This window comes from Catharus ustulatus, chromosome 5, assembly GCF_009819885.2.
Source record: "Catharus ustulatus isolate bCatUst1 chromosome 5, bCatUst1.pri.v2, whole genome shotgun sequence".
Classification (NCBI taxonomy): domain Eukaryota; kingdom Metazoa; phylum Chordata; class Aves; order Passeriformes; family Turdidae; genus Catharus; species Catharus ustulatus.
Window position 1 is genome coordinate 22,827,639 of NC_046225.1, and position 27,427 is coordinate 22,855,065.

The 27,427-nt window shown below is 39.5% G+C and overlaps 1 protein-coding gene across 2 annotated transcripts; it reads right to left on the bottom strand.

The window, feature by feature from the left end:
• Positions 1-1,997: 1,997 nt before the first annotated feature.
• Positions 1,998-25,853, bottom strand: SLC39A8 (solute carrier family 39 member 8). 2 transcript variants are annotated; one of them, XR_004418049.1, is made up of 9 exons: positions 25,648-25,853; positions 19,090-19,258; positions 14,868-15,037; positions 14,275-14,397; positions 12,967-13,134; positions 7,242-7,449; positions 5,609-5,793; positions 4,145-4,289; positions 2,844-2,929 (listed from the first exon to the last, which is right to left on the bottom strand). XR_004418049.1 is itself a non-coding variant. In XM_033061141.1 (8 exons), the coding sequence occupies exons 1-8, from the start codon at positions 25,822-25,824 to the stop codon at positions 2,783-2,785; spliced, it is 1,347 nt and encodes a 448-aa protein (XP_032917032.1). In that variant the 5' UTR covers positions 25,825-25,853; the 3' UTR covers positions 1,998-2,782. The 2 variants fall into 2 exon arrangements, 1 of the variants encoding a protein (XP_032917032.1); XM_033061141.1 differs by lacking the exon at positions 4,145-4,289 and having other exon boundaries at positions 1,998-2,929.
• Between the last annotated feature and the right edge of the window lie 1,574 nt (positions 25,854-27,427).

Consider the following 27,427-nt stretch of genomic DNA (forward strand, 5'->3'; position numbering starts at 1 on the left):
CAGTCAAGATAAGGGAGAATGTTTATGTTTTTTGTCTTCAGAGTCAGAAACTATTATTTCTCCAAAGGAAATCAAATTTGGATCCTATGAATCTTTTACAGTGCTTTCACCCAGAGCAGTAGTTAATAGCTGTATTATGGAGAACTACATTATTGCCGAAATTCATAAATTCAAGCTACACCTTCTTTGCAGTTCACTTCCTGTGACATTCTCTATCTCCTATTTGTACCTCAAATTGTTCTGTGGAGGGTATTTAAATTAGAACAAAGTATTATGATCATAACATTAACCACAATACTTGTTATGATATTATCTTCTTCAAAAGCACTATAAAAAAAGGGGAGCGGGGGGGAAGGAGACAATATATTGGATAAAAAAGAAGTGTAGTATGGATTAAAGCCCCAAAACAGAATGTAACCCCGCCTTTGACAGGTACACTACATCTACTGCCAGATTTGTGGCTTTCTCTCTAGTCTTCATTCCAGCAACCTTTGTCAGCTTGACACACCTGTACATTTTGAATTGAACTACAAAGACAAGGAGATTAATTTCTTCTCAGATTCTAGAGAGACAACTTGTGTAAGAGCTGTTAAGGCACCTACAGCATTCCTGGAAAGGACAGGATATAGTAAAATAAAAGTCAAGAACTACAATAAGTATTTGGTGTGTATGCATATATGAAATTATTTGCTGGCACCTACCAGTCCACAGAGTAACAGCCTGCAGAAGAAAATACAAGTCAGTGCCCTGCTCTGCCAATCTTTGAAATCACTGGGAGTCCTAGAATTGGAATAGATACATCTTATATGTCCTGGACAAGGATAATAGTGAATATACACAGACAAACCTGCTCATACAGAAATCAAAAAGCTTTCTTATGTACTAAATATCCCACTAGCAGAAAAGGCAATTTGGTTTGTGACTAAAGCACTACCCTCAAAATCAGACTTTGTTCTGTCTCTTGTCTGCTCTGTGATCCAAAAGTAGATTATGCCAATGACTTGCTTGTCTCAGTTTTTCCTCCTTAGGGAATTAACAGAAGTCAAATATCCTTTGCAAATGTTTGGATTTAAAGGTGAAAAGTACCATTCAGGCATATTATTAAAATAACCTGATGAACTAGGAATGGTCACATTATTTTAGGAAGTCTATGAACATTCATGGTTACTATAACACATTATTGTCATACACAAGAGTAACATTTATAAACAGCTTATATCCAAGAAATCAACAAACAAAAGAATTAAAGGACAGACATGATGGACTCTTCCTCACAGAAACTTAGAGGGCACAAAATGACTAATAAATGCTTTTTCCATACAGTAAGTATCATTGGCTACTATATTTACATTTTAACGTTTATAACACATATTAAAGTATTATCTACACCTCCTGTCCAATTTGCCTTAAAGTTTTTATTAAACAGACAGAGAAGTTACTTGTTCCTAAGGTAATTACAGACTCCAAATTTAAATTAATTTTTTTAAAAATTAAGAGATTCAAATAAAGTATTAAAGTAAATATTTTACCTGGTAGAAAAAAAAATTAATAAAGAATTTAAAAATGTTGTACCTTCCTACAGCAAGGAAATACATCAAAAAACAGTATCTCCTTTGAAGCTGCAAAACTTGCTTAAAAATCAATGAAAAAAGTAACTTACTGGAGATAACAAGACTTCCTTCAAAGTGGTGACTGAAATGGAACGTATTTTTTTATGAATTTCCTTGTGTTCATCTTACAACAGATTAGTAATGAGAAGATGAATTGTTTATTTCAGAAGAACTTATATGTATAAGCATGATTTTAGAAAGTTCGCACGCAACAGATTGTGGTAAGAATTTGTATATTTTATTATAATTTCATTCCACCCAACTGCAAACAAAGAAATCATTCAAATTATGAAGAAAGGATACTGGAATGTTGATTTTAGCAGGTTTTTTTTTTCCCTAAATTCTCCTTCGTAAGACTAAAAACCTGATTTTTAAAGGGGACAGATGTGAAACTTAAGTATAAAACTTTATTATTTTCATAGAATACACAATACTCAAACATTTTTAAAGTACTCAGTGTTTCTAAAATATTATGGAGTTGATAAACAGTAATAAATTTAACACAGGTTCCCTCTAATTAAAAAAAGTGGTTCTCAAAATAAATCAACAATTCCCTAGTGCACTTATAAAGAGAAAAGATGAAAAGCAGGAACTGGTATCTTTGCTTCCAGTGTTAATTAGTAATTAAAAATCTTAGCTTCATTAGTACCTACTCTGAAATGGTTTGATTTTTTTTCTTTCGTTTTTTGGTGGGAAATGAAGATGTTACACAGACAAATCCTGCAACAAAAGTCATAAAAATTAACCAGTTTTGAAACTGCTTGCCTTCATCACAGTTAAAAAAGGATATGAAATTGTTTTATTTTCTTTTAAATACACATCTTCCTTGTAGACCTCAGCTTTCAGTTGGTCAGGAGTTGCAGGTAGTTGCATGTATTACATAATTCTACTGGCCAAGTAACACCCTTCCTCTATGACAGTTCAGATATGTCTGATAATTTTAAGTAGAAATAAAAATATTAGCATCATTTTTTGGCATCCTACAGAAGCTGACAGCTCCTACTATTTGGCTCAACTGCAAGTCCTAAAGAACTTCCTGTATTTGGGGCAAGAGGAACAGGACTGGCCTTGCCACCATTCCAAAACTGAGTAGCTTAAATGAATGTCCCTGCCTGAATTTCAAGTGTCTTCCATTTGTAATTTCCTTGATGTCTCCAATCCTGAATCCATTTTCACAGCTCAATATTTTCTGCATACAAGGTAATCATCAGGATAGCAGTAAACCCCGTTAGTAAACCAGCATTCTGAATAACAAAGAATGTAAGATCCGTCTTCCTTCCTGTCACTTGCTCCCGCAGCATATCATTCATCTCTGGGAACTGAAAAAAGGGAGATATTTAGGTAAGTATTGCCATCTCGTGGTAGCATGCTTAATTTAAGAACTGAACCATATTGCTACTCTGGACTGAATATTACAACTAACAGAGGGTGAAAGCAGTCACAGGAAAGTATCACCCTAGTTACCCTGACAAACTATTCCACCAAGGATGATGGTAAGATGAAATGGTGTTTTTTTCCTCTCTACTGTGGTTTTATCTGGTTCTGTCTCATGCAAATTTTCCCTTTTTGATTCCAGCAGCCTCCTAGGTTCCAGTTGTTGGTCCATGTGTTGCTAGAAGCAGCTGCCCTTGTAATGTTAAATGTTTTGTTTCTTCCTCTGCTGCTATAAAGAGAAATCCTTATTTGGGAAACAGAAGATTAGGATTCTTCTGCTTTATCTAAAGGAAAATGAAGTGAAGATGAAAACATGGGCAACCCCTCAGAAATAAGAAACCCTTTACATGTGGAAGGTCTGGTGAGCTCCTCAGGTCAAGCAAGGAAGAAGAGGAAGATGACTGGTGTGAAATTGGTGGTAACAGATGCAATGTGACACCACAGTGCCAGGAAGGGATTCTTCATTCCGTAACACACACTTCAATGGTTAACACAAGAGCAAAGGCTGACTGATGCCCTCCTAACTGCAGACACAAAGATACTGTCTCTGGAGCCAGTGGAGGTGATAGCAGAATAGCACAGGCATGAAGTTCCTTGCATGGAGTGATTCAGGGCATGTGTTTGCTGCAGGTAAAGTCAACTACAGTGACTTTTGAGAAATAAGCCTCAAAGTATTCTGCTGTTCTGCTGAGAACAGCATAACCAGAATACAATGAAGACAGTTTATTTCAGCCCTGGTTAGGAAGCCTTCAGGCTGGGTGACTCAGAAGCTGTATCTTTCTTTGATCTCACAACACAAAAACATCCACTGAAGGTAATGCAATTCTTGAAGAACAGGCTAAGTTAACGGGAAGTGCCCAAAGCTTCCCAGAAATGGTTCCATAGCTCCGTCACACTCTTGCACAACAGCACAAAACCAGATTAACTTCATGCCATACAGCAAGGCTCATTTGTGCACACACCTCAGCATACATTCCCACCTGCCCACAACCTCCCCACTCAAGTAATCCTATTGGCAGAGGTTGGACTATGCCAATACTGGAAGAAAAAAGAACAGCAGAAAGAAAAGGAGGAAGGCATGGCATTCCAATTAATCCTACCTGCTTCTGGACAAGCAAACCAGAAGTGCGTGAAAATCGTAAGAAAGTGGAAAGCCAGAACTCTGTACAGAGCACTTCAATACCCTATTTCAGACTTTTCAGGGGAAGAAAAAATTCAGATAGGTAACTGATACAATCCAAAAACCTAGAAAAAGAGAGGCAGGTACAAGGAGAGAAACAGGTAGAAAGGAACAGAAAGAAGAGAAGAGAACAACAGATAAAAAGAAAAGAATGTTACCTACTTTGATAGATTTAATAACAAACTTGAGTCATTATAAATTTACACCATGAATTTAACACATCAGAGTTCAGGACATTACTATTTGTTATATGGGTGAAGCTAAACGAAAAACACTAGGAATTAAGGTACTGCAAGCTTATAAAATAAATTATTTATATTATTTATAACTGTAACAACTTATTAAATCCTATACTCCTACCCAAACTATAACAGTATTTAATGAAATAGTCACTATAAATATATGACAGTTCCTAAATGTACATGGACTCAAACTGGGATCTCAAATCTTTTCAGATTCAGGCTTCACTCTTCCAGTTCTGCACTCAAATGGATTCTCATGTGGCAGATGTAAACACCTTTGCACCTGTTGCATTTGTTCTTAAAATACTGAATTAAACATACTAAAACTTAAAACTCTTGAAAGATCTCAGTCATTTTGAAACAAAATATCATCATAAGAGGAAATTATGGACTATTGCTAAGTGCCTGTGAATCTAGATTTTTTTTACCCAATGTCTAAATATGATCTGGATTTTAGCACAATTTCTTAGACCTGCTAGCACAATGTGGAAAATAAATGGTAGACAGACTATTTTGAATAGAACTCAGCAAAATTTTTTGCCTGAACCACATAAATGAGGCTGGTACTCTTTAATTTAAACCAGGACAGAATTTAAATCAAGTTTTTTATTACAGTTTCACTGAGTTGAATGAAAGGTGGTTATACAACACCTTTCATTCAATTCAAAATTTAATATTTAACTTCATTCTGTTTACCTTTTTTTGTTTTTCTTTCACAACCTGGTTTAACTAGACAAATGAACGTTTTAAAATAATAAGGTGAAATATGTGACACTTTAAAATGCTGAAAAGTAGTGTTTATACACTTTTTACTCTTTGATTAAACCAGGTCAAATTCATGAAAGGCTTGTCTCTGTCTAAAACCCCATTTCAATAATAATATGATGAGGTGAAAGGCTTTATTGTTTCATGAATAAACGTAACATGTTACCAATAGGAAAGCCTGTATAAATCATTATCTATCAGTAACAGTAAGTATCTACTATGATTATGATTATGATTATGATTATGATTATGATTATGATTATGATTAGTCACTGGCAGGAGAAGTAGAAAATACTAAATTCTACTAGAGAGACTTAGTGGAGTATATGGGGTTTTTTGCAGGGAAATAAATAACCGAAAATGAAATTATATCTCACCATATCTGCCAGAGAGATGTACAGGAACATTCCACCAGCTATAGCAAAGATGATGTTAGGAGCAAAGTTGTTGCCTACTAATATTCCAAAGGCCAACCCAATGTAACAAGAACATGCAGATAGGAAATTGAAAAACAGAGCCTGCCGAGTACTCATTCCTGCATTAAGCAAGATGACAAAATCCCCTAAAAGAATAAAAAGAGAAAACCGTCTTCAGAAAATGATATTGTGGTTATTTTCTGATTTCAAAGCAAGTCTGAAGAAAAGACATTATTTGTATACACATTATATCCCTGTGCTGTTTTTCTTCATTCAAATACGTGATGAGGATTTTGCTTCAATACTAAGGAAACTGAAATAGTCTAAACAAATAGTGATGCAAGATTGAGCTAAGAACACAGGAACACACAACTACCTATGATGATTTCTGGTTTTAAAATTACAGTAATTTCACGTTTATAAGCCGCACCATTTTGACTAAAATTTTGGTCCGAACCCAAAGTGCGGCTTATAATCAGGTGCGGCTTATATATGGACAAAGAACAAAAAGTTGCTGTTTTAGTTTGGAGGACAGGTGTCTGCTGAGAAAGGCAGGAGCTTCTCTTTGAAATGGAGAATGTAAACCCCCTCCCTCCAAATTATTATAATTTGGAAATCAAGGGGCTTTCAGGCAAAAATATGGAAATTAGGAATAACAGTTCTTTTCTAGGGAAATCAAAATAGAAATACAGTACTACAAAGAAACAAACTCCAAACCCTGACAAAGTCAGAGTACAACCTGACACCCCATCAGGCAGGGTGTTGGCAGCAGTCCCATTAAATGGTGGCTGCATCCTCCTGCTGTGACAGATGTGGCTCAGTTGGAGCAGTGCTCCTGTACAAGGTGTAGTTTCCCTCTGGAGGTCCAGTGGTGATGTGGACAAATCCAGTTTTCCACTGGAGTCCAGTGGAGAAAGGGGCTACCTTAGTGTCCCAAACCCTCTGTTTTTATCTTGGTAAGAAATGTTGGGCTCTTCCCCCTGGCTGGAGCAACTTCCAATGGGATGCAGTAATTTTATCAGTCACACAGTGGGACTCAATGGGCCATTAGCAGACAATGACTCCCTGGAGGAAGGATGGGGTGTGAAAAGATAAAGAACAATGCCCTGCCTGGTTTCAATGGATGGCCCATTAGCAGATTATCTGCCATTGAGATAAGGATCACTGTCCCCACCCTCAACAGATGGTGATAGAACAGATACCTTTTATCACACTCTGTATTGTAACATGCGGCCTATAATCAGGTGCGGCTCATGTATGGACAAAAAAACAAAAAGTTGCTGAAACTCAAAAGTGCGTCTTATACTCAGTGCGGCTTATAATCGTGAAATTACTGTAATTAATACAACACTGTATGCAGCATATATAAACAGGATAATTAGTACCTGTCCAATATATGCTCCCAGCTTCCACCCACCTGCACTTGGGAACTTCCTGTGCCAGATGTGTGTTTTGGTGTTCAGTAACTTTTCGATGAATATTTTTTCTATTAATTTGTCTAAACTTTCATTCAACCTCTGCCAACTTTATGCCAACACAACCACCTACAACAGTGATTTCCACAGCAAACAACATGTGTAATAAAGCTCCTTACCCAGTTCATGAGGAAACTCTTCACACAAGATGGCTATAGAGGTACTAAGCCCTTGAAGCAGAGATAAAGTGAAAGACGCCCCAATAGCCAAGCCATCAATGAAATTATGTACAGCATCACTCAGTGTCACCATCCAAGCAATGGTCCCAATCTTTGACAGGGGACGCCCTTTAAGACACTTGCACAGGCTGCTTTGGGTGGCCTCATCCTGAAAATAAATTGAATAAAACAATTATACAGAACACTGAATAAAGAAGTCAATTAATTTGTTTCTGTCTTTACATGAATGCCAAGTATAAACTCAAGCAAGCACTGCTGCATATGGAGACCAAACTGCTTCGTCCAAGAAGCAAATGGCACAACAGTAGCACCAAACATTTTCTGTTTCAACAAGGTTAACATGCCGGACCCAATCACCCTTCTGACTACAAAGTGTCACCTGGATGCCCTTCAGCTGAGACAGGAAGCAATTCAGGCCACAGTGGTCTGAATGTGTCTCTGAGTCTCTGCCAGATAAAGACAGTCCCAAGCCTCCTCTGCCACCTCTATATAAGCACGTAAAGTCAGAAGGAACTGATCTCAGTGACTGGTAGCATCTGTATTTAAAACAACGGGCACTACCTCATGGTTTCAAAGGCACACTCAGCTAGCACAGTAACAGAATTCTAGACATGTATTCTAGACGTGTATGATGTGTCTGTACTGTAGAATGTGTCTACATTAAGATATTTCATAAAGTTTATTTCTAATTTTGGGCAATGATAGTCAAGTTCCAGCTATTCAAATTAGTTTCTACAAAGTGAATGTTTAATAAAAACAGTGGTGGCTAATTTTTACTGCCCAATTAAAGGCTCAGAGCATGAAATCAACAGGTTAATATAAAACTGCAGTACACATACACTCCAGGGATCTCACTAATTCTTCCCAGAAGTGGAAGTAATTTATACATGTGGTGCTATGAAATAATGAAAAACCTGAACACACATAAAATGAACTGCTATTCTAACTGGGAGCACAAACTAAGCTCCCCTAAAAGTTCCTGTCAACCCATTTTATGAATTTCTGTACACACATACTGCATTTACAGAATATTTGCAAGCATTATAGTATTTTCCCCATTAAAAAAAAATGCTTCTAAAGCATTAACTAGTGCTTACTTACCAGCATATATAAGCAGTAATACATACATATACTGTGTGCCTACAGACATACATAGCACAAAATCACAGATTAGTTAAGGTTGGAAGAGACCACAGCTGCTCATCTGGTCCAACATCCCTCCTCAAGCACATGGCAGATGTTTATAAACCAAGTTCCCCTCCTCTGGAGGCTGAACAGGCCCCAGCTGCCTCAGCCTTTCCTTGTAAGAGCTGCTCCAGTCCCCTCATTGCCCTTGTGGTCTCCACTGGACCTGCTCCAGGAGCTCCATGTCCCTCTTGTGCTGAGGAGCCCAGAACTGGACTCAGCACTCCAGATGTGCCTCACCAGGGCTGAGCAGAGGGGCAGGATCACCTCCCTTGACCTGCTGGCAATGCTCTCCCTGCTGCACCCCAGCATACCAATGGCTTTCTTGGCAACAAGGGCACTGCTGACTCATGGACAGCTTGTTCTCCACCAGGACACCCAGGTCTTTCTCTGCAGTGCTACTTCCAGCAGAACAACCCCCAGCCTGTGCTGGTGCCTGGCGTTATTCCTTCCCAGGTGCAGGATGCTGCATCTGCCTTTGTTGGATTTCAGGAGGTTCTGCTCTGCCCATCTCTCCAACCTGTTGAGGCCCTTCTGAAGGGCTGCACAGCCCTGTGGGGTATTGGCCACTCCTCACAGGTTTGTGTCATCAGTGAGCTTGCTCAGGAGGCACCTGCCCCTTCACCAAGTCCTTGAATAGGTTAAACAATACAATGCCCAGTGCTGAACCTTGGGGGACACCACTAGTGATAGGCCTCCAATTACACCCTGACCCACTGAGATCTGCTATTCAGCCAGTTCTCAATACACCTCACTGTCCACTCATGCATTCCACATTGCCTATGAGGATTTTGTGAGAGACACTGTCAAAAGCACTGTAAGTTAAGGCAGGCAATACAGCACTGCTCTCCCCTCATCCACACACATCTCCACTTCTTGAATTAGAAGGATTAGAGGAACACCTTCTCCTTAGGAGAAGGCAAAGGAGTATCCCAAGAAATTTTCTTTAGTAATTTAAAAGAATGTCACAAATTGTTTTAGTTTTGCTATACGCAAATGTTACCAGACAAACTGAATTTTGAACTTCAAGGAAATGAAATTATTAATCGATTCTTACAAAATCTTTAAGGACAGAGTACTATAAGGTCTGTTGCATGATTTGCTCATAGGACTCTTATCTGACCACATTCTTGTATGTAGGAGCTGCCTTGAGACAGGAGAAAAGTTCAGGTCAGGAATTTCTGAGTCAGGTGCTATTGCACTGCCTGGAATTATAGATAATAAAGCCTTGGTTGAGCAGTGCCAAAACTGCCACAAAGTAGCTCCTATTCAATCCACAGGAAGTTCTGAAATTATACTTTTATAATGTGAAAATGAGCAATGGTATCAAAAAGTCAGAAGTTTCCCTGCTGACTCAAACACATAGGTTTTAGATTTGTACTACACATTTGGCCTTTAGTTTTTAAAGGCTTTCATCTCAACATTTCCTCTAACACAAGCAGTACCAATCATTTTTCTGAGATTATTAATTACCTGTATTATTTCCATTTGAGATAGGATCACTTACAAGCAACAGATCACTCTCTTGATCCATGAAGACAAGCTGAACATCACTTTAAGAAAGAAGTCTTACAAAGCAAGCCCCACAAAATACATGAGTCTAAGAAAAACCAAATACGATTAGCAAAGCTCTTCCACCAATTCATCCAGCTTCCTGAGCTAGAGATCTGTTCCCTATTTTTTTGTGTTCTCTGGTGACTATCCTTCAAACTGACTACAAACTGGAGAAAGGATTGTTTTGGAGATCATCCTGATTTCTGTCTATAACATATCATCTTCCTTGCACATGTTTCTAGCGTTACTGAGGAAAGTGAGTTTCATCTAATGCATAAATTTTCATTTTAAATAATTCATCCATTTTTTCCACCGAAAATAACATTTTAAGTAATTTCAATTAATTTAGTGTACTAGTACTGATTTACTTCTAAAAATTACTTTCTTGATCCAAACTTCCAAAATGCAGATAAAACTGTAGTTTATAAACTAGGAATCAGTTTCTGAGACGCTTCTGGCTTAGATATATCTATATATATAGTGATATATATATCTGTATATGGCTATATACCATTTACATTTACTGTGTAGCTCTGAAGTATCATAATTTTTACATGTAATCCATTTTAAATAATGTCTTGACAACTTCTCTAGGTTATATAAAGTATGATGAAATGGCTTTTCTGGATTTACATTCTGAACTTTACTAGATCATGTATCCAGTAGAAATAGATGAACAAGTAATACATATTACATAATACACATTTACTACTGACAAAATATCCTACAAACCCATAGGATTCCAAAGCAAAAAATTAGCAATGTCTGCCTCCTGTGGACTATTTCCACTTTGTCACGATAGTCAAGCAAACATCAAAAGAGATGCCAGCTGGACTATCCAGTTTAACTTTTATTAATTATTTGTGCAGTTCTACATAATTTGTATCTCTATGGTTCATGGTAAACCAAAGACATTCTTGGTATTTATGCTCTTCTAAACACAGGGGGCATTTTAAAAAGTAATGGCCTCTCCTTCACTCCCAAACGTAAGAAATTATACAAAGACTCTCTTATTTTATCCTACAGTATCTCAGATTACTATTACTATTTCCAATTGCTCCAAACTAGGACACCAACGCATGTCTGATTCCCTCAGACAGGAACCAGGTATGTTCTCTGGAAGAACCCACATGACCAAGAAGGAATCCTGACACTGCCTCCAGGCAATAAATAAAGGCACTGTGAAATTCTGTTATACAACTCTAACAATGCACACTCAAGAACACAGACGTTTCAGCAATTTGTGTCTCAAATAACTTTACTTCAAATTTTCTGTTGTCAAACCGTATTTCAATGCATAGTAGATACAAACTTGGTAAAGCAAAAAGATTTCCAAGGTTGCATTTACTGCTGCAAGTGGAAACAGAAAGTAGATGACTTATTAAACATTTACTCCATCAGTCAATTTCTTCTGGCATTAGAGGGAATATATAGCTGGATCCCCCACGGCTGAAAACAGTTACCACACATTGGCACAATCAGGCTTCAGACTTCTTTAAAGCCTTCATTTGCATTTCTGACTACTCTGTATTTGCCCTCTTTAACAAGCTATTGATTATGAGGACACATTAAACTTCTCTTGGGCACACATTAGCTTATGACAAACGGTTTTGTCTTAAATACTACAATCCTGTAAAGTTGAATGCATACCTACTCTCCTGTCATTACCCTAACTGCTCCAAAGCACCTCAGCCACATTGGGCCTCCCCCGACCTGGCCCCTCTGAACCTCACTGGCAGAGGACAAGAGCAATGATGGCTTTTTTGTTGTGTTGCTACAGAGAATCATTAGGTTGGACCTCTAAGATCGTTGAGTCCAACCATTAACCTAATGCTACCAAGACCACCACTAATCCACATACCTAAGCAATAGCTCCATGCACCTTTTAAACACCTCCAGAGATGGTGATTCCACTGCTACCCTGGGCAATTTGTTCCAATGCTTGACAATCCTTTCTGTGAAGAACTTTTTCCTAATATCAAATCTAAACTTCCCCTGGCACAACTTGAGGTTGTTTCCGCTTGCCATGTCACTTAATACTGGAATGAAGATACCAACCCCCACATGGCTACAGCCTCCTTTCAGATAGTTGAAGAGAATGATCAGATCCCTCCCAAGCCTCTTTACTCCAGGCTAAACAATCCCAGCTCCCTCAGCTGCTCCTCATAGGGCTCCTGCTCCATCTCTTTCACCAGCTTTGTTGCCCTACTCTGGACACGCTCCAGCACCTCAAGGTCCTTCTTGTAGTGAGGGACCCAAAACTGAACAGGATTCGAGGTGCAGCCTCAGCAGTGCCACAGGGGAATGATCACTTCCCTAGTCCTGCTGGCCACTCTGCTTCTGTCTCCACAAAGAGCAGAGGCTTCTTTTATTTGTTTTGGCTTCTGTCTCAACATATGACCTCCATGATTCCCACAGTATCCAAATAGGCTGCATTATCACAAGCAGTGCTCACAATATAATGCCTGAAGGTTACTGTACTAGTTTTTCTCTTTAATCATTGATTCAGAAGAATCAGATTCTCACACTCAATGGGTTTATGTATTCAGGAACAAAGTATGGATCATTTTGTATGATCAATATTATCACAACAGTAAAACACACTATTACTCTTTAAAGCAAAACAGTAATAACAACAAAACCAAAATTAACCAAATTAAATACAAATTCAAATCTGATTAGGTAACATCTCCCTGTCCAACCCACTCCAACACTGATATAGCATAGCCTTTTTTGTTGGCTACAAATTGAGTGGGTCATTCAGCTTTTTCAAGCTTGCCCCAAAACCCTGGGTTTTTTTCACAGGGTTCAAACAAATTATGAGCTGTAAGTCTACAAAAGTAATAAAAATTCATATTAACTCTCTCCTCAGATATGCTTATATAATTGGCAGGGATAGATAAATAAATAGACATCATTTCCATACCTGTGCTGAGACCACACTGATGGTGTCAAAACCAAGATTTCCATTGCTCTCTATGACAGCTGAATTTGCGTAACATGTGCCCCCATTGCTGGATGATGGTGGTTTGGGTGAGTTAGTCTTATCCTGAGAAGGATTCTCTTCTCCATTTTCTAAGTAATCGTGGCCATTCTAGGTGACAAATAAACAAGTAGGTAGCTAATTAAAACAAAAGCAAAGTAGCAATGTAAGAAAATAAAGAAATAAAGACAAAAAGGAAAAAGTGGGGGGGAGATCATATTCATGCTGCCTTGCTTTCAACACCAAGTGATTGCTGAAATAAGCAGCAGTGAACATTTAATTTTTTTAATGAACTCCAAACATATCTAAGCTCCTAATTTTTCTCTTCCTTTTAGCTAATCAGAAAACATGGAACACTTTTCATTTTTATACCTTTACGTAGAAATCCCCAAGCCAACCTGACCAAAAGTGATCAATATTTGCTAGTTATTCATGGCTCTTTGTCAAATAGAGCTTATTAGCCTTTGTCTGTGTACATAAACAAAGAAAAACAAAGTCATTTTTTCTATTTCTAGCCATTGTAAATGAGGGACAGTTGATCATCATAATCTTCAGTATCACTTAAATCACCATAAATTTCAGTACCACTTTGGGAGGAGAAAACTGAAGAGGAGGGTAGAGTAGGAAGACAGGGCAGTTTCCTTTCACCAGTATTAGGCAGGGAGGACCAAAAAAGTTGAGGCACCCTTCTCTGAGACAAATTCAGCCTCGTCCAAGTGAGCGCACAGAAGATAAATACTCTGACACAGGAGTAGAAAGCAGAGCCCTGGGCAAGAGGAGAAGTGCTCACTGAAGTAGGTCTGTGTAGCAGAGCTTGGGAAACAAAGAGCAGAAGTTACTGAAGGCCAGAGTCAGGCCCTATCAGCACAGCTGCACTTAGCAGATGACCAAGAAGGTGTAATTGTCACACTGATTTCTCCTGCCCAAAGAGGAGCTCCATGGGCAGACTTCATTCTCTCCAACTCTTACATATTTCCACATTTTTCTGATGCATTTAGCTACCACAGCGACTACTTGGATGTTGAGAGCAACTGGAGCAGACCACACTCACATCTGGATACCATTCCTGGAGGTGCTTGTAATTCCCTCAAAAAAGTGAGATTTATTCCCCTATTAATATGCAATAAGGCTGAATTCCTCAGATAAAATAGAACCCCCCACACACACATTTTCTTAATCTAGTAGGTATCTCACAAAATATGACAGATACTTTGAGGCAGGGCTCATTCAGTTAGTGATAGGTTTCATTACCTTGTTATAGAGCTTTAGTATCACTTTAAGGATCCTTTCCACAAAGAAGAGAATGTAGAATCCGCCAAACACAGCAACAGCTTTCCCAACATAGTTATTTACTTTCGGGTCAAACCCAAATGCCTAATAGTGAAGAAAAAAGCAATGCAAATTAGTCTGCAATCTTAGTACAGTTCCAGAAAAACAAACGTCACAATACACGGATATCTCCCTATTACAAAAACTGTCTCCATACCAACCACAGGTTTCCATGAGCAGAAATTGTGAAAGATTCTGATCTCATTACATTTTTTAAACTTGGACTAAATGTTAACAGTGTAGTCTATTAAAGTTCACTGCAACTTTATCTAATGTATTTTTTTTTGTTTAGAGACAGAATAGCCTTTGTTCCTTCCCAATGAACAACAAGACATAGATCTTGATGGCTCTGACACATTCCAGAGACGGATCATAACTAATGGCACTGAAGCCCACACAAAACTCTTTAGAGACTGCAACCCATTTTAGAGACAGAACCCCACCGCATCATGCTTTTAAAATCAATACACCTTAGAAACTAGTATGCAAACCAAATAATGATTCCCCTTGCTTACCTCTGGAATGAGCTGGAAAATTGCATTAGAAAAGAGAGTACCAATGGCCAAGCCCACAAAGTAAGTTAAAACCTTGGGAAAATATGACTTCTTTAAGAGAGGAGTTAAAATCAATCCCAGAAGTGATGCCAAGTTAATGATAGACACAGCCAGGAATCCAAATCCCCAAACTGTGGATAAACAAAGAGAAATACAAAATATTTTAGTATAACACCCACTTCAGTCTGCTTGAGATTTCTCTAATTGCTAAATTGGCATGGAACTGGCAAAAGAGTAATTTCTTGGTTGAAATTAAAACTCACAAATATAAAATTCTTAAAATGTATGGGCAGTTAAGACGCATACCTGCAGAAAGAAAATATCTGAAAACACTTTCTGGGACAACCATATTAGAAATGGAATCCATTGGCTAGAAGACTATATGGGCTGGCCCATCTGCTGCTAATAGAAATGAGATCTCTCTACAGTCAATGAAGAATAAAAACTAAGACTTAGGCCAATAGCTGAAGCAGCTATAGCATAGAGAAAAGACAAAATTTCTTACTAGTCCCAGAGTCAGATCCAATTGACATTAACTTCTGGAAACTCTATGACAAAAAACTGTTGTCTTGGCTGTGTTAGATAAAAAAATCCTTCCTGATAAAAGATGACTCCTTCAAATCACCCTGAGGAGATATCTCCATTCCTAACCCTCCTTCTCTCATTCTGCTGGCTGAAAATGCTGCCCATCACTGCTTATCAACAGGTGAGGTGATAGATAGCTGATAACTGAGTTGAGATAATTCTAACAGAGAAATGAAAGTGCATAAAAAAGAGGTTCTAGGTTCAAAAAGAAGGATATGATTTGGATATGATTTAGATATGCAATGGGAAAAACCTTTCCTAAGGATCAGTAAATGCACCAGGGTTCAGAATAATTTTGTTTCCTTCACCATAAGCATAATCTCAGATATTTAGTATTCAGGCACCAGGACCTGCACAAATCCATACCATAATTATTCTGGAGCCTGAACTGTAGGCTGGAGAGGTGTGGTGTGGTTGTTGTTGCTTGTAAGCATTTACAAAGTGTGCCTCTATGGACAACATTTTTTCCCAGTGACATCTCAAACCCCTGTGAGTACAGGGAAAAACTTTAAAAGCTGTGCTAAAGAGGTCTACAAGGGTGCCTCATGTGATGCCACAGAACTACAAAGTAATCCACTCAGAGACAGAGGGTTTGCCTTTAAAAATTATTCACAAATAATAATCAATGCCAACACAATGTTGTCTAGATGAGAACAGTTTCATATAATCCAGAAAGTCGCATCATTGTAAGCTTGTATGTATGTAGAGAATTTACCATAAATTCCTCTCTGCATAGCAGAAACTAGCAGATCAGATTATGGTCAGATATTATTTGCTGGAACACAACTGGCAAACACACTAAGCTAGATTCCTCACCTGCAACTGGGATGTCTCTACCCTGTACAGTGTCACAATGTTTTTACAAAATGGATTTTATATTATGTCAAGAACAGAAAGCATTAGAAACATTCGAAGCATTTGCAGATGTATCAATGCCAATTACAACATTCATTTGCCAATTTTGAGAGAGCTACACAGAGGGAAAAACACACCACTAGATATGAGTAGATTCACTAAGCTACATAGATAAATTTTTATTAAACTAAATTACAATTAAGATTTTAAGTATATTTTTGAAATCAAATCTATAATAAATGGGTTTCCACTGTTATCATGAGTCAGAAAATACTGTCTAAATTTGAGATTACTACAGAAGTACAAGAGTATTTTAGTTTAGTGCATGGACATCTACCCATATTCTGTGCAAAAATGTACATTTCAAACTGCGTTGAAAAAATTCTGATACAACCAATGTTGCCAAGTTCCTGCATTAAGGACTGTATTTCACAATACCATGTATGCACTGCTGCCTTAAAATGGTTTTATTCATTAGGACTCCATCCACACTAGCCTTTTCATGAGTCCACACACATCTGAGAAAGCTGGGTAGTCTGACTTGTACCAGAACAGGACACTCTGATGCAGTGCTAATTCTTCCCCCAAGACTGATGGCTCAGTCAGTCAAGTTTTGCTAACTACTATTATTCTTTCAGTCCCTAAACTGTAGCTCCAATAAAGAGACAGCCAAGATACCCAAAGACACAAGAAATCCAAAAAATAAAACTGCAGGAGTGCAAGTAAGATGCTCTCCTTAGAACACTGCTGCTCAGAACTGTTCCTTATAAGAACAGGCAGGCTCAGGCTCTTCCTTAGCCTTGTCCTAGGATGAAGAGGAAGTAAGTGTATGAATACCTTTATGAAAAAGTAAAGCAGAGAACACAGAAAGTGTTTATCTTGGATATGAGGAACGCCACTGGGCAGTTTCAGCTGTTTGATGCATCTCTATACACCTCCCTATCATCTTTCAGAGAAGCAAGCAAGGGGAGGACATGAGTGTGCCCCAAGATCAGATAGGTTAGTTGGGAGTTTTACAAATCCCATGAAAAAAGACATTAACATCTGTTGCCTTCCAACTTCTACTCTGCTTTGGCATCACTAATTTTTTATTGTGAGTAGCTGCTCCTAAAGCTCAATGAACTGGTTTTTTCTGCACATCTTGTCCATTAATATTTTGGGAGACAGTGCATTGTTAGCAGAGTGGGGGTTTCTGGGGAGAAAATTCACATAGGCACAACTAGAAATAGGAATGGAGGATTTTTTTCCATGGGCAGTAATTGAAATAATTTTGTCTCAATGCTACTGCAATACAGATTCAGGTTGTGATGGGGTGGGGGTGTATAAATCAACAGCTGCACTGGGCACTGGGCCTTTCTAGGAATCTCTGTTCAAACAGGTACCACTGTGTGTCACAGTGGTTTAAAATGCCCTGCCCACAGGCCTTGCAGATTTCTTGTGCTGCAGCCAAGGGAGGGGCAGAGAGAAGGTTGCCTTCCTTATCTGGCTACTAGACATTTCTTCTGAACTTCTGAATTTCTTCTGGTCTAAGTAGCTTAGGAGGCTAACTGTAGGTCAAGGATTCCATATTCAATGTACATAACCAGCACCCCCTCCCAAAAAAAAAAAAAAAAGGAGAAAAGGAGAACAACAGACCCTACTAGACCCTACTCTCCAATGCAGATCTTATGGTCTTAGTAATACTGGTCTCCATAAAATACAAGCAATCTAGAACAGTCATGCTAAATTGGTGCCATGGTTTCAGTGATTACTCAGTTAGAATTCTAATATTTCACTGACACAGCAAAACTCAGCAAAACATTCCTATGTTTTAGGAATTATTAAATACAATCACCTATATTGATCGAATGTTATTAATACTAGTATTTCAAAAGTTTCTAAAAGCACTTCTGTATCTCTTCTTATGAATACTGACATTAGGCACTACTAATCCAGCATCCTAACTTTAACATTAATTCAGCTGACTCCCTTGGAACAGTAAGTTCATTTGGAATATTGACTCAAATAAGTCATTATATATTTGACCCTTTTTAATGCAACAAATGATTTCTTTAATCAGATAAATATTCCCTGCCCAGTGCTTTTTAGTGCACTGTACAGTACTGTGCACAATAAATATAGAAATAATAGTGAGAAAAAGAAGAATAAGGCTACTTAACCATGTAACAATCTTCCTCATGGAGGTGTCATCACAGAAGATGACATGAAAGCAGAGGTTAGAATTTGGAAAGAATATGAATATTTTTTCCTCAGTAAACCAGCCACTAGCTTACCTGACGGTCTCCCTGCAAGTAATTCCACTCAAATGCAGCCCAAGTAATTTTAACTTAACACACAGATACCACCAAGTCTCATTTTCCACTGCAAATCACCTGCACAAAATTCCCTTCTGTACACTCATCTTTTCTTCTATTAACCAGCTATAAGTACGAGTCCTTAGGTTTCAAGGCACAAACCATTATCCAAACAAAGCAAGTCAGAAAGGCTCTTAAGTGGGAAAAATATTCCATAACTTTCTAGTCAGTTCTTTCACCTTTCTTACAGCATTTTAAATAGGTCACTGTAAAGAGATACCAATTTTGTTTGGATAGTCTGCTGTCTGAAAACAGCAGTTGAGGTTCCCACTTTGGAATCATATCTTCGCAAACAAGAGACACTCCTGATATTTATAGATAAATGCTTACTATTCCTCTAAGAAAACCCCACTCTAGCCACAGGATTAATGCAAGTAATAGTAACCAACCTTGCAAAGGATGTGGTTTAGATGTGTCCACAAAGTTTTCCTGATGATCACATGGATGAAACATTAGCTGTTGCAAAACTGCAGGACATATTGTAGAGAAGTTGGAATTTGATACGAGACTGCCGTTCGGTATCCCATGCAAAAAAAAGATTTCTTCACTAGTCAAGCACTGAAACCAGAAGGGATTTGGACAACTCAACACATTAATGCAAACCAAAAAATAAGACATACAATGAGAAATCCAAGAATTACAACATGGAAGTACTGTGATGCATTTTCAAGGAAGTCTACACAATGTACATTGTGTATGAGAATATTGTGATTGCTTGATGCGAAACAGAAATTATTCAAAGTACTTTACGTTACATAAATCACAAACTAATAAACCACTTTTTAAAGAGACATTTGCAGATCTTTTGCCTAGAGAACTCAGACAGTTAAACCTCACAATATATTTGGAAAAATAGCTTCAAAGTACTTAAAAACTAACGTACTTACAAACTAATTAAATTTAAGATTGGATTAGGTACAGTTAAAATCTCCGTAACAGAGTATGCCAGAAAATGATTGGTAATTTAGTGACAGCTTATTCATGCAAGTGACCACCAATACTTCACAACACTTATTATTTATCTCCCCAAATTAACTCCTTAAAAATGGTCTAAAGCTAAACATTTTTCATTCGTATTATAGCAGTAACTCTAAAAGGTAAACATTGTCTTGTAAAACCATGAGATAAAGACCTGCTTGGGATCTTCACTTTGCCTTTAGCTCAGGACATAACAATGTCTGATGGGTCAACAATAAATGTATTTTACAGTGCTAAACCAGGGCAGGGGCAAGGCAAGGCTGGTTCCTCTGTTTGTCATTTTCCACCAAAAAGACAAAATGCAAACCACAAAGTATCATAAAAGATACATCTACAGAAAAATGGAGTGGTTTTATGTGAAACTGCTAAAATCTTCCATCTAACACTTTCTGTTCATTTACATACTTTATTTCCTACAATGATAAGGGAAAGTGTTCTTTTTCTGGGTGTAAACAATACTTTTGTGCAGTTATTGCTGCACAACAAACACATACCAGAGTTGAGTCTCAAGAACAAAAAAATCAAATGTTTTCTTCTATTTGAGACATTAATTACAGCATAACTCTCCCTGTAACAAATCTGTGTGGTTGCAAGCAGAGAGCACTAGAAGCCTTAGCAAAACAAACACAAATGGTCACTCCCTGCTCTCCTCAGATTTGCTAACCTTCAGATTCCACAGCACGTCTCCAATAATTCAACATTATTATTTATAAGGCTATTAACTCCTAGAGATAAGACAGAGCGATTACAAGTCATTTATTTCATCAGAGCTGCTTCCACTCCTGTTAATAAATATTTTTGTTTCTGTCCAAAAGGTGAAAGGCATGCACTCATCACCTGAATGTGACTCTCCTTGATTTGCCTGGAGGAAGAGAACACGCAGGCCAATTCAAGTGACTTTAGTGAAATTACATCCAGAATATTTCAGTCCTTCCTCTTTAACAAGCCAGTCTAGCAGATTACTCAGGTACATGGTTGAACTTAAACCCAAGTGCAAATTTTGTTAAGGCCATGAGACCCTGAAGACTCAAACATATAGAAGCAAAGTGCATATAATTTCATCTTTTAATGCCGATGTCAAAGAAGTATAATGCATAAAATAAATATAGCTTACAATAGAAGATGTTTTTCTGCTTTAAAACATGTTGCTTCATTTAATCTATATGAAAGTAGTGAATAAAGAAATCACCACTGAAGATACAGTCTTTAATAGGTCAATACACAAACCACTGGAGTTTTCTAAGCTGGTTATGTGTTTAATCATTTTACTGTTAACTCTGCATTTTGGAATAATACAAAATGCATGGCTAATATGCCCACAGCAAAACAAAGGGTCTACAGGAATAGTTACTGTAGGGTGCTTATTTCCATTCACGGAGCCATTTCTGGATGTCTGTGGTTAGAAAAACGAGCCAGTAAGAGCTGAGAAGGTACACCATAACTATCTCTGAAAGAAATCACCTTTAACTATTTCATTCCTAAAATACACAATAGAGTATTAGCATTTTTAAATACCAGTACATTAGTATTAACATTAATTCACAAAAATCTAAACAACATTGTTGTTAGGAAAACAGACAATGGAGAGAAACTAAATCAGACACAGCATAAATGAATAAACCTGACACTTGAAACTTTGCCTACACACAAACATGGAAGTGAGAAATACCATCAGAGAAGAGCTCTTTCATGTGAAATTGAGAAACAGCATTGTATTTAATTACTATTATTATTTTGATCAGGGACAAACCCAGAGGATAATGATTCTTATAAATGATTCACTGTTATAAGTCACCTCATACTCTCAGTAAATTCCTACATACGCCCAAGAGCTAAAAAGCAAGCTTGCATGAGTTCACCAGCACAATTAAAGGATTAATTAAAAGACTGAATCCATTAGAAGCCTTGGACTGGAGCAAGGTATGTGTCCACACTGCAAAACTCTGCATTTATCTTTTCAGGATAAATAAATACATTAACACAGCCACACTGCTGTAAAAACATAAGATATTTACTTTGTAAGACCAATGGACCATCTCATCAGAGAGAAAATTTAGCCTCATGGAACAGGGGACTGAAAATGATGTCCTGACTCACCAAGCCTGCTGTCGTGTCTGTCCCCTGCTGTGCAGTAAGACCTCATCACAGCGGGAAGGTGAGAGGGTTTCCTCTAATGTGACTGTCACCAAGTGTTTAGTAAACATTGCAAAAAATATATAACATAATCAATCCCCCCTGAACTGTTAAAAAATAATTTTCAAAATGCTTTCAGCAAAACGGGAGGACGTGAATCATCGATTTTACATAGCTACAGAATTCTGAGACTTAGAAAAAATTAAACTATCAACTAGGTTATTCAAATAGGTATTTACTTTTACTCTGGTTAGCCTCTCCCAGAAATGATCAAACAATATGGGATTCTTCTAATTGAAGAAATTAACAAAAAAATGCTACAGTAACAATCACCTTTTAAATGCATCAGTCCCTTCTCTGATCTTCTGCTGTGCTATTATTGTTGCCCTACCTTTTTTGTCTGTAGCATTCCACAAGTGAAGCACTAAAATACCAAACAGCATCCGGCTCTGCAATTTCTAGATGCTGCCAGAATAAACACCAGCCCACCCCAGGGCTGAGCAGGGGATCCCACAGTAGCAACAGCAAACAATAAATGCACAGAATGCCTATTTAACAAGGGGGGTTTTTTCCCCCTGGCTTTTTTTTTTTAAACTTAGTCTGTGCATGGATAAGGCAAAATAGAGACATACAGCTATGCCTGCCTCAACTTGCTTGTAAGAAATGAAAACATCTAATGTTGATGTGGTAACTACATTGTGTCTCTTAGGACAGGTTAAAATGGTGATCATTCCTTCAATAAGCAGCACTGCATGAGAAAGTCAGATGCAGCTGCTCAAATGTACTTGTATGCTTTAGTGATTTCACACACCCCATGACAACATGCAAAGCAGCTGTCCACGTTGGGAGCTGAGAACTGTCTACAAATACTGAAATTTATTGAAAATACTGTAGAAATAAGACACTTAGAGGGTACAACAACTAAGCCTATTTAGCATCCCACTGGCCAGGCAAAATCAAGACATGGTGTTGGATCAAGACCCTAACCCACACTGTCACTCTTGTCTCTATTTTTTCAAAAGGACAAGTTGTAATGAGTGAAAAACTACCAAAAAAAATTTTGACCAGAAATTTTGAGCATGTCATTTAGTCCTTTGGCACTCACATGTATGGCTGCCATACTACTATGAATTCAGTGATAGAAGATCGAGTATGGTTTCATGGTTTTTACATCTTGCTAACAATGTAAAATACAGAGCAAGTAACAAGCCATCATCTCTATTAGACTGCAATTATTAATTTTACCCCTATTAGTAGGACTAAAATGTATGGCAATTCTACAGTAAAATGTGAAAGAACAGCACTGATCAGTATTTGTGCTTGCTCAATTATTTCTCTGATAAGGAGTCTTAGCTTACATATTAAGAAAAGGTGATAATAGAAAAATGGAAGAGCAAAGAAAATATAAACAGAAAATAAAAATAATTATAAAAGTGCATGGTGAAAGCAAAAAGAGACCAAAACCAGAAGAAATTGAACCGGAAGTTCAATCCAAAATTCCAAAAGGATGCTCAAAATATCCAGGTGTTTTTCTTCTACATTAAAAAATCAGCATCTTTACAGACATCATAGGACACAAGCTACCACAAACACCTACACAAGTATACACTCAAACACTATCACCAACAAATTAAATCATTTTTTACTCTCCCTTTTCAAGTAAATCTGGTGTCAAAGGAAAACAGAAATCAATCCATCATCTTTTGGCTTAAACATCCAGACTTTCAATCTTTATGAAAATGGATTAGATTCTTGTGGATCTTCTAATGAGATTAATAAGCTTACCAAAATTGTTGTGAATGAGGCATTAAAACTAAACACTAATACTGGATAAAATTACAGAGACTGTTCCTTCTGGCCAAGTGCTGTATTACCTGTCCCTTACAGACCAGTTCTCCACTAAAAATTCCTTCAGGCTCAGGATGAGGGACCCTCTGAAGAGCAGGGATATGTTATCTCAATTCGAAGAAAGGCCTGGAAGTCGTCGCACTAGCTCTGGACACAGAAGTTAAGAACTGAAAGTCTAAGATAAACCTTGTGCCCTCCTACAATCACTTAAGCAGCCTGAATGGGTTCAGCTGTCTTAAGGAAGAACTGAATCACCCTCCAGAGGTATTCACCTTCCTCTCTCAAGAATCAGTAGAGCTTAGGCCTCTGATGCCTTCTGACACCCAAACTTTTATTAGGCCACTTCATGTCTTCTGTCATAACCAGCAGATGCTGAATTATCAACTTGTAAGCACAAAGATTCATGGTGTTTTAAATCAGTCACACAGGATTTACGTGGTGTGAGTGTGCATTTGCACCTGCCCAAAGTAATGGACATACCTGACATCTATGAGTGATTAAAATGCACTTGCTTTAATGGCTCAAGCTGATAGAGCAGCCATAAGGCCAATTTTAAAAAAGAATACAAGTAACTCAGCAAAAAAGTAGTTTTCATTTCAAAAATCATTTCAGTATGATACCCTAGATATTATTCAACATGAACACAATTAGAACAGGCTTGTTAAAACAGTCTCAGTTAAACTTCAAGTTACTTATGAGGACTATGCATTTATAGTAATAAGAATGGGCATTACTTTTTTCCCTCCTATAGCCTGTGCCAAAATCTGTGTATGAGACCTACGTGCTCTTGCAGATGGAAAACCTGAAGGACTGAAGAATCTACTCACTTCTATGCCCTTTTAAAGAAAGCTGCTTTTCATAGCCATACTCAACACTGTGAACTTGTATTTAGCATGTGTGGCTGGGAATGTTTATATTTGTAACACACTGAGTTGGAACACTGTTCAATTTGTGAGATTTGAAAGTGGTGACTCCTGCAAACATTGCGACGCTTCTACTGAATACTACATTGATTTCAGGGAAGTCCCAAGTAAACCTTTCTAAAACAAAGAGCGCTTATTCAAAATTTGTTTCCTTCACAGAAAAAGCAGAAGAGTTACTGCTCAATGTTAAAAAAAAAAATTCTTAAGCCCTAGAACCACCCCTCTTCTGTTTCTTAGGGAGTGGAATCAAACCAGAGAAAATAGTCATTCCAGCTTTCCTTTCATTTTTGTGACTAACTTTGTGTCTGATTTCTGAGTGTACGGAAATTGCCACCAATCTCAAAATTCCCCTTCAAGGAAACAAATTCAGTCCAGGATGGTCCAGGTGAGTGAAAGTACAGACTCTAAAAGCAGCAATGAGATCTGAGTTTCTTATGGAGACATTAAACGGAGTACAAATTATTTAAGAGAAGTAATGTTCCAGTGATATCCAGTCAGTAAATAAAATATGCGTTAAAAAAAGCTCTTGGTACATTAATCGATGGGTCTATACACTTGGCACTCAGATAAAAGATATGAAAATTTCTGGAAAAGTTTCTTTATACAAGCAGACCTGTTTGCATAATCGAGTTTTTGCTGTCTCGTGACAACCGTATTTTTACAAGTCCTGAAGATTCGCTTATTCAGCTCTCGGAGGGGAATACCAGCTGGTTCCCTTACGCTTCTTGCTGTTGGACAGATGCTATTTAACCGGGAAAAGGGACAGTTTAAGAGCCGGGCAGGGAGGACGGGGAGCCAGTGCCGGGGTAGCCCGCAGCGCAGCAGCTTTCTGAGGCACGGCAGGATTCTCCCGTGCCGCAGGCTGCTCTCCCCGATGCGCCGGTACCTCTGCCCGCAACCGGAGCCCAGAGCCCCAGCAGACAGTTGCTCCCTCCTCTCTCCCTTCCCTCCTTCCCGGCTTCACCGTGAGGAAACACGAGGCCGGCGAGACATAAGACACTACGGAACTGCCAGCCGGGCCGGCTCCCTCGCTCCTGGCCGTTTCCAGCCCCGCGGTGCCGGTACCTGGTTGTGGTGCAGGTGTGCGAGCGGCAGCGCCGAGCCCAGGACGGGCGCGGCGCCCAGGCGCTGCAGCAGCGATGAGAGCTGCCGCGCCGACAGACTGTGGTTGGCCCCGAAGACGCTCAGCACATCGTCGGCGAAGCTCATGGAGTTGGGCGGGCCCGGGAGCTGCCCCTCCATCCCGGCGGGACGCGGCGAATGTGGCGGATAGCGCAGCCCCGCTGCACCGCCCTCACCTCTGCCCACGGGGGCTGCGGGGCCCGCCCGCTCGGCCCCTCCCCGGGGGGCGTAGTGGGGACGCGGGGCGGGCGGCAGCGCCGCGGAGCTCCCGGCCGGCCGGGCGCGGTGCCGCTGCTCGGTCCCCGCCGGGCCGTCGGGCCGCTCACCCGGCGCCGGCTGAGCTCCGCCGGCCGGGGCCTGAGGGCCGCAGCCGGGGGCTGAGGGCAGCAACTGGGAGCTGAGGGCAGCAACCGGGGCCTCAGGACGGCGGCCGGGGGCTGAGGACAGCAACCGGGGGCTGAGGACAGCAACCGGGGGCTGAGGGCCTTGGTCGGGGATGAGGGCCGCGGCTGGGGGCTGAGGACAGCGGCGGGGGCTGAGGGCCGCAACCGGGAGCTGAGGACAGCGCCTGTCAGCTGAGAGCAGCGCTGTCGGCTGAGGGCAGCGCCTGTCAGCTGAGGGAAGCGGCTGGGAGCTGAGGGCCGCAGCCGGGAGCTGAGGGCAGAGGCCGGGCTCCCCGCCACCCTAGGCCACCACAGAAGTGGCGCGGGGCTGTCCGAGATTGCCCAACGCGAGGGCAAATGGGAGGATGCGAAACTCTCGGTTGCCACCAGCCCCGGTCCGGGGGCCAAGGGTCAGACAAACATGGTCATTGCCCAGGCTGCCCACCTGCCATGCAGCTCCCTGCCCCACACCCAGCTGGCCTGACCAGGATGGATGGCAGAAGGGATAATGGAGGCCAAGGTCCAGGCCCAGCCAGGTTCACAGGTACAGCCACGCCATACACACCTCACCAACACTATCTCCAGAGCCGAGGCTCCTGGACCTTGGAATGAGTCCTTGGGTTAGCAGCCAGTTAAGCAACCTGCTTCTCTCAGGCCCCCTCCCTCCCACAGGCTGAGACGTGGATTTGTGTCTAGCCTACCTTTTTAGGCAGGATTAATGCACAAAAAAGCATGTGATTTCATGCACACTTTTTAACAAACAGAGAAAATTGTGACAGATCTGTTGCTCAAAGAGGTTTAGATAAAAATGCTCACGCTGCAGGACAGCAGCCCCAGCTCAGCAAAGATATGTACTATTAAGTTAGCCTTTTACAGAATTTCTTACATGTCCATGTAGTGGGCAGAGACAGTGTGTTTTCAAAGAGTTTGGGTTTTTGGTTTTTTTTTTAAGATTCTCATTTACATCACTGTGGAACTGAATTACATGAGGATATGGATGCATGTGGATGCTGAATTACATGAGCTGAGGCACAGTTCCAGATTCCAAATTTGCTGAAACCAGAATTTTGTACTGTCTGTGCCAAGTAGTCTAAGGAACAGCACTATGAAGGAGGCATGATTATAAAGATACTTCATGAGCAGCAGAACTGATTTAGATAAATCCTTCATAAAAAACTTCCGTGCCACAATGCACAAAGCATCTGTCAGGGAAAAAAAGGCCAGCAGCATAACCTATTACTGGGCAGAGGGGAAGAAAATCTAGAGAGCAACAATAATATTAATTCTAACACTGAGAAACCTGTCACTATTTCTGAATTAAAGAATGAATCACTGATATA